The 8,590-nt window shown below is 42.0% G+C and overlaps 1 protein-coding gene across 4 annotated transcripts in view; it reads left to right on the top strand.

Annotated features, from left to right (window-relative positions):
- Positions 1-1,341: 1,341 nt before the first annotated feature.
- arhgap42b (Rho GTPase activating protein 42b) overlaps positions 1,342-8,590 on the top strand; it is a 96,182-nt gene continuing 88,933 nt past the window's right edge. For all 4 annotated transcript variants that reach the window (XM_030108106.1, XM_030108105.1, XM_030108104.1 and 1 more), the window contains exon 1: positions 1,342-1,591. In XM_030108106.1, the coding sequence (XP_029963966.1) occupies positions 1,570-1,591 (22 nt within the window). In that variant the 5' untranslated portion in view covers positions 1,342-1,569. The remainder of the gene's footprint in view (positions 1,592-8,590) is intronic.

The following is an 8,590-nucleotide window of genomic DNA, read 5'->3' as shown; positions in this document are numbered from 1 at the left end:
ACTAATTCCACAATAATGCATTGTCATCTGGAAATTTCTGCACTCTAGGCCTGCTGGCACATTTTGAACCAAACATATACCAGAATCAGCTCAGAGCTGGAGTGGAGTTATAATGGGATATGAACTAATGAGGAGATGTTTAATTGGAGTTTAATCAAAACACTATGAGAGCCCAGAGACACAAGTCGAACAAACGGCTTTTCCCTCGAAACTGTTCATCTGGCCTGTGAAATATTTGAAAAGCTCCATCAAACATGGTGATTGTGTATTTGAGAGAGGCTGTGAGGTGTTAGTGTCAATATGGCAATTAGAACTTTGATCAAACCCGAGCATGCACAGGGAGCACATGCAGGCTCGATCCAAGACACCATCCAAGCTCCATCATCTCAGCCGCTGTTTGTTCTGGAAGCAGGTTTTATCGTTTTGGTTTATCTTTTTTTTTTAAATTTTTTTTTTATATCTGTGTACCAGTTGGAATTGAAATGAACTTTATTCTGTTTGTGTTTTCCTTCTCTCAGTGATGTGCAGTAAAACCTCGTGGGGAAACTGTTTCATTGGTTATATTCTTCTGGAGATTCAGAGTTTTTCTTCACAAAGCTTACAAAAACTGTTCAAACTCTATATTATGTGGGGACATAAAGAAAGAACACAGAGCAGCAGGGAAGAGCAAAGAAACACAATGCAGACAGATACTGAAAAAAAGAACAACCGATATTTAATGGTCTCTCCTCTGTGTTGAATAAAGTTTATTCCATGTGAAAATCCTCTTAAATCAAAGTGAATAAATAAATAGGCAGACCACATTTATAGCTGTTGTTTAAGAAGCATTTTATAAAGAATGGAGGAATTAATTCTTTCATGAAATATTAATGAGTTCCAAAGCAGTCACTTTCAATGGATACTGTACTGAAAAAAAGTTATTCACGCAAACGTGATTAATTTCAAAGAAGAAATACATATTTAGAGGAAAGCATTGTTATAATGAATATATTTTCAGTTATTTCTTAAAGCAAAAATAACTTCGATTGTAACAATTTGACCTTAAATTAAAAAAAAAAAATATTCCTGGTGGGAAATTCTCTGTAAATGTAAAATTATTCAATTGGAAATTATTTTTACGGAATGAACATGCGCTTTTCTTCTATTATTTGCCGTGTAGATAATGTTTCACTCGGTAAAGTTTGGAGTCCTTGGAGTGCGTAAACGATCCAAAACCAGTTGTAAACTATCCAAAGTACCATCAGAGTCATAAGACCGCTATTTGTAGGAAAGGTATGTTGGGGGAGAAAAAAGCGGAAGTGAGGAATGATCTGAGCAGGAAACTTTGTTTTTGGGGGTAGTTTGGAGAAGTCGGCGGGTTGGATCGGAGCTGCGGATGAAAAGTGAGAGTTTTCTCAGAGTTCCAGTGCGTAAAGAGCCGGACGCCGCGTTGCGCACGATGGGGCTCCCCCACGCTGGAGTTCAGCGACTCGTTCCTGGACAGTCCCGACTTCAGAGAGCGCCTCAAATGCCACGAATCGAGCTGGAGCGGACGAATAATTCATCAAGGAGCTCATCAAGGATGGAAACATGCTGATCACTGCGCTCAGGAGTAAGTAGGACGGATGATGCTTTTCACGCGCCTTTCTGCAGAGTCCAGCTCCTCTCTGGCTCAGGTCCGGACAGCGGGGGGGTGATTGTGGTCCCCCACTGGAGCACATTCTCACTGCATGTGTGGAAGGCTTTAAACATACATTTACACAAAGACCACCTAGGATTGATTACTCTGTGATTGCTATAATTGCACATTTAGTTGCCTTCCCTCTGCCTCCCCGCCACACTGCATGCATACAAGGCTCTCAGCGCCTGTTAAGCCCCGTGATATGAATAGATGTGCTCTGGCCAGTCAGAAGGCCACAGTCAGACATGTGGATCTCATTAGTGCAGACTGCACATTGCTCTAACTCCAATTCATTAATGAAAGATGCTTTCAATCACTCTCAAGGGTCATCCATCCCAAGCAGAGGAGGGCAGACTTTTTCTTGCCGGGGTCTGGCACGCTAAAGGTCTGCATGGCTGTCACAGCGAGGATGCCAGCCCCTCTGTCAGGGGGGTCATTGTCCTCTCAAGTTCAGCCTCAAATTCCAGCGTGCTGATTAAAGCAGACTTCCTGTTCAGCTGATCCCCACGGGGATGAGAGTTTGGGCCGCTCACGTCACAAGTGTGTCTGTGAAATTGGGGGAGATTAGAAATATAGGCCGTAATAAATATGGAAAACAGCCGGCTTGAAATAGAGCGGGGAGGGCACAGTGGTGTGGTTGTGGTGCTTTCACTAACTCATCACTCAGCGCTGTAATATATATGTATTTCCACAGTTCAAAATAACACAGTCCCGTCAACCTTTACTGGGAAGAGAGCTTCATTCTTCATGCCTGCACTCTTTTAATCACCATTCCCACAGAGTGAACGCACTCTGCATGTGCCGCCGTGGTCGTCCAGGCGTTGGGAGCCAAAATGCCACATTGACATGTTGTACAGCTCGAGCTGCCAGATCCAGCAATTTACACATTAAATACAATATTATGCAGTTTGGTCTGAAATGATCAAGCCACTTTTAAAGTCAATCATGTATTCATGTAAACCTGGAGAGTGCAGAGAAATATTTAAAACTGCAGTTTTGACAGGGTTGAATATGGAATAGGTTGCTTTTGGATGGAATTTGCACGTTCTTCCACTTAACTGGAGCAAGATTGACTTCTATAAGTGAACGCTATCATTTCATAGGCCTGTTTTGTGTTCTTCATCTGCGAAGTGGCTAGCACACACTCTCTCTCTCGCTTTACAGTGAAAATACACATAAATTGATCCTCGTTTTATTCCTAAAAAGAGCATGTAAAATCACCAGCGTTCCAAATTGGGTGTAATATGAGTGTGTGTGACTTCAGGAGAGGGAAACAGGGTGGAATATGAAGGAATGGGGCACTTTGGACAACACTTCAGTGGGATGACTTATTGTTTTATAATTCTGTATGGAAATGTTTGACACAAGATCTGATGAGAAGAAAAGGTACAACAATGCAGTGGTTGGTGCTCTTTTCCCTCCCGTTTGTGGGTTTCTGCAGTTCGCCAGTTTATCATCATTGCAGAATTGAGTTTTGAGAAACACGTTCCCCGTCAGCTTGTCTCATGTCAACATCATTTGCCCAGTCAGATGCAGCTGCTACTGTACTCAACTGTCTAATATCCAACCTATTATTTCAGCATAAATCACACGTTTGTGGCAAAAATCCAAAGGTGAATCGCATGAAAATTGGTGGAAAACTCATATTTAAACAGCTTCACGATGGTTTTGGTGGGAACTGAAGATGATTTTGTGTTATTTTACAGAAAATTGAATGGGTTGAATATTACAATTTCATTTAATTTGTCGGTCTGCAGTCACAGCCAGGCAAAAATGTCCTGACAACATGACAACAGGTCAGCTTTCCTGAGCTTCTTGAAAGTAATTTGCAGCTGATGTTACTTGGTATACGCAAACATTTAAATATGGCAGCGCCCCAAGTTTCCAGAGCATTCATTGCTTAGTTCCTTTATTATTGTGGGAAACGTTGCATTGAAAGATGACTGAAATGGGAAGTATTCCATGTCAACTGTGAAGAGAAACTTCCTCCTGATTGTGGCCAGACTGAAGCGTATTCCGTTTAGAAAAATGCTTGACCATAATAAGAAACAGCAAAGAAAGGGCGAGCTGCTGTGGGCCTCAGAGGACCAGCGGCGTCTCCAGGATACTTCTTACAAGAGGAAAACAAGGTAAAGGCTGAGGGTGAAATTCACGTCCCACGTTTAAGGATTTCAAGTAGTTTTTCTCAACCGTTTTAGTTCCCTCATTTTAGTATAGATTTGTTCGATCAGTGGAAATGCTAAGGAAATGCTGTTGGATCATCCTTACTTTGGTGATTCAGTGTGAAATTGCAGATAAGTATAAACTTATAATTCTGCGGTTGGCTGCTGAAATCCTCTCCTATTTCATATCTTTTTTTACAGGGAAAAAAAAAAAAACCCAAAACTGTTGTGTCAGTAGTCAGTGCTCCACTGGACGGATTGCCCCGCTAATGTTTATTCATGGCAGTGAGGGTTCTCTGTCGAAAATGTCAAAGGTCTGTGCAAATGGTTTAATACCAAGTAAGACCGTAATGCTCCAGGTTGTACTGCGCATATCAGAATGTGGCGACGTGGATCGCAGCTTTGATTGCGTTTGATTGGCCCGTTGATTCAATAAAACAGCACAGCTGAGGCTTTACTGCAGGGGTGTCAGACATAAGGCCCGTGGACATAAACCAGCCCACAGGAGGATCCTCTCCGCTCCACCAAACCACCAGGCAAACCAGCACAATTTCAGAGAAAACTCTGGACTTTTTGGATTGTGTTTTTTTGTTGTTTCACTGTATTTTACCAGAAACAGAAACCATGTGAAGTGCAGCTTGAATTCCTAAAAGGTTGGTAACATGTATGAAGTGTTAAAACAAATGGAATGCATTGATTTCCATATATAAAAATCTATATTCCCTTCACAATAGACACATTCACAAGATCACATGATGTAAGTGGGACTTTTTATCATTAACTGTGGAATTCGGGTGGACTGCTGCCACTAATCCAGGAACATAGCCACAGAAACAAACAGCTTTGGAGTGATGTGAAAGGACTTTTGGGCTGTATTTGTCTATCCTTTGTGGTGATGAGTGGTTTAGTCCTCTGACTGGAAAGCCCAGTTTCAGTCAGGGTGGGAGGGAGAGTGCAGGAAGCGGGGAGACGGCAGTAAATTATTGATGGGCTTTAACTTGGGACGCTGCAGAGGTTTATGACCCTTTAGGACCCGCCATCAGTGGTGACATTACTGGGCCATTTTTTCCTCTAATAGCAATCATCTCGTGTTTCCCGATTGAAATGTGGGAGATAATTTATTGGTCTTCATGTCCTGTCTGTGTCAATGAGCCCTGTTCAGTCAGGCTGTTATACAAAAACCCAGGGAAGGCTTCTATATGCACATGCACCGGCGCTCTGCTTGCTGGGTTCTAGTCGGCGTATAGCTGTGATGCTGCACTGCAGGGAGGCATGCATGTCTGGCATAAGCATCAAAAATCATTGGTTTGATTATACAAATGTATATAGCTAATTTCTTCTACATGAAAAACGTCTTGATATTTGTATAAGGTTTTTGCAAGTACAGATTATAAATTAAATATTGCATAAATTAAAAAATGAAGACACACATCTGTAAATAAAGTCATGAAAATTGGGACCTACAAACAGCATTATGGAACACTTTTACTGAGGTCTGTCAAACAGGCCTGCAAGGAGCTCCACTGCAGTCCACCAAACCACTGAAAAACTGTCAAAATTTCAAAGAATTTTTTTTTTTAACCAACAAATTTCTGAAGAGTAGCTGATGCAACACTACACTGAAGCTCGAGCTGAGATTTTGGTGATGCTGTCGTGAAAGACATCAAACTGGCATTAGCATCAAAGCCCTGCTGTCAGGGTGAGTTTGTGAAAACAGCAAAATGCAACAGCTTTTCAAGTTTTTGGAACATTTCACTGTGTTTTGCAGCTGAAAGTATCATTAAAAATGGCTTTATATTGGCATTGTAGCAATTTTTGGTCAGAATTGTTTGGTTATTGTAAATTATAGGCATTTCCATCACTTCTGAATATAAAAACACTAAATCTCAGAAGTCCAATATCTCTCAGCTTGAAATTTCCAACCATTTCAGCTGGTGTTCCAAAAAAGTTAAATCACTTTAACTTCGCTCTTTACTGAGATATCTCATCAGTCCGAAATTTACTCTTCAGCATGACAGCATCCCCACGTATTCAGCGTTGAAGTCCCGGAGGCGGCACGGGAGACCGGCAGCAGATGGTGTGGCCCCCGCTGGGCCCTGATCTCCTCATCACGGAGTCTGTCTCGGATTAGATGAAGCAACAGAAGACACTGAAACTGGATAAATCCACACAGGATCTCCAGCAACGCCTCAAACACACCACCCTTGAACTATGAAGAAGTGAGCGCCTAATACAGCAGTCCTGCCTCGGAAGATGAACTCCTGGTTCCCCCAGACAGCAGTTACACAAGACAATTTAACGGCCCGAACAGGCCAGCATTAGATTCCGCATAAATCTGTGACATATTGAAGAAAGTTTTGGAAATTGTTTGTGCTTCAAAGGCTTACAAATCACACTGCGATTCAACTGTATTTGTGGGTAATTATTTGGTCAGGTGCGGCAGGGATGCCTCTCCAGATGCTGTAAGTTGCCGCGGTAGGTTTCACGCTGTCTGTGGTTTGTGCTTTGTAGTCGCATCTGGTGTAAATAACAACTGCGACTTTCGCTAATCCCTCTGCTTGACTGCAGTAATTGAATCGACTGAAGGTGCTAATTATGCCTTTATTGAGCCGGGTTGCTGAAACACACATAGAGGGAATAATGATATGTATTTCAGTTGCAGTGGTGGTTAAGTTTATTGAGGCTGGACCAAGGAATCATCAGAGGAAAGATGTACAGCTATTTTATTATTGTTATCATTATTATTTTTGCCTCTATTGATTTTTGGAAAATCTCTGCATACTGATACTGCTACCATTTTTTTTTTTTTTTTTTCCGGTAACATCCAGATTCTAAAGAATTTTCCTCCCACAGTCTCACGTAGTGAGTGACTCAGTCTTTTCAGCTGACCCACACCGTGATGACGGCTCAATTAATGTGTCACAGCAACATGCCGTTTGGAAAGAGTCTAACTGAGGCGGACAGTTACATCAGCCGAAACTCATCCAGGGTGAGCCGCACCGGTTAAACAGTGCCATGAAAGAAGAAGAAAAAAAAGCCTTCAGATGCAAGATACAGTGAAATGTGAAAAACTATAGTTGTTATGCATGTTTTCATAAACTCACCATGCATGACTTTGAGCTTAGTTTTACAGACTATTTTGTGAACCCAAAATTACAGGTTTAGAAAAAAAAAACAACTCAGTGGTGACCAAGATAATAACATAAATGTTTGCATTAGAAACCAGATTTTAATTGCCTTTGAACAGTAGAAACCAAAGCTGAACACCTGCTTCTCTCATGCTGACTCACTTTAGCCAAACAAACAAACTAACAAACAAACAAACATACGAACAACAGGTGAGATTTCTTGGCGTTCCAGTGTTGTGAAAGAGCTTGGAAGGGTTTTGTTCCAGCCTGTTTGTGGGCCAGGCGCAGGAACGTTCAGCACCCACGTCTCAGTGACAAGACTCCAGGAAGCGGTTTCATCCTCTGACACATGAGACCACACATAAAGCACAGACTTGTTGTTTTACACTTGTCTTCTTGTCAGAATTAAACAAATCCCAGATAACGTGTGGGTTATTGAGCTTCGGGGATGCTTGTCGGTGGACTTTGCTGCAGTGTTTGCAAAGCTGGGCCAACAAGCCCCTGGCGGCAATTTCATATTTATTGTGGAGGCCTGAGAACGGTATCACTCTTTTCATCCAATTCCACTGCAACAGTATTTCCCAAGATGATGAAATGATGCTACAGGAGCCGTGGCATGTACCTCTTTCACTGTATTTGTATATCAAAACAGCCCATCATGTATTATTGGTTAAATAAATCAGACGGCGATCGCCAGGGGAATCCTGTTTGCGATGCTCTCTTTCACCACCTGTCATGTTCTGGCACGGGCTGCCTGGACCACGCCGAAGAAAAATATTTTATTACGACTGTTTGGCTTGTTAGATATTTGACCTTTTTCTCTTGTTTAGCTTGCTTTTGATATTTCAGGTTCGGTTTTCCTGTGTGGGGACTGTACAGCAAGCGATTTGATTCACAGGATAAGGTCTGCGACTCACATACGGCGCATCCAGATATTCTATAGACGGCTTTAAAACTGAGCTGTCGGCTGAAAATGTTGCTAAAGTTTCGTCGATGAGCCTCAACTTTTTTTAATTCTATTACAGTAGGCTACTGTGCAGAAGTTTGAGACAGATGTGAGGAAATCTGGATCGTAAAAGGTAATGGACTTTACTTTTATAGGGCATTTTAAGCACTGCTGTATGGCTTTAAAGAGCTTTAGGCATGACGGCCTTTCAAGGAAAGGAACGTTGTTTTTGAGTATTCATTTCAGGATAGTTTCACATTTACATGGCGGCGGCAGAAACTCTGAAAACACTGTAGTTAGTCTGGCCGCGGCGTTGGCACTGCTGGTTGTCGTTTTTCAAAAAGTTGCGTGTAGACAGAGACGCAAAACACATCAAATAATGCTACACTGTGCATCAATGCTCAAATCCCATCCGTCTCCCTTCTATGCAGTTTTATTCGTTTTATTCATATCGGCTCTCTTTTGGTGAAGGCGGGGGTGCAGACTGGACGGTGTCGCCTCATCCAGAGGACTAACACAGAGCACATTCACTCAATTTAGAGCTGCAAATCAAACTCAGAGCCATTCCCTTGATTTGTGGGAGGAAACCAGGGAAAAATAAAACAATTTGCATAATGAGAACATGCAAACTGTGCACAGAGTGCAATCCACTAACACCCCGTTCACATCATTGGACTGCTTTAGGATTCATTAT

This window comes from Salarias fasciatus, chromosome 14, assembly GCF_902148845.1.
Source record: "Salarias fasciatus chromosome 14, fSalaFa1.1, whole genome shotgun sequence".
NCBI classification, from domain to species: domain Eukaryota; kingdom Metazoa; phylum Chordata; class Actinopteri; order Blenniiformes; family Blenniidae; genus Salarias; species Salarias fasciatus.
This window is presented reverse-complemented; position numbering and strand designations above follow the sequence as displayed.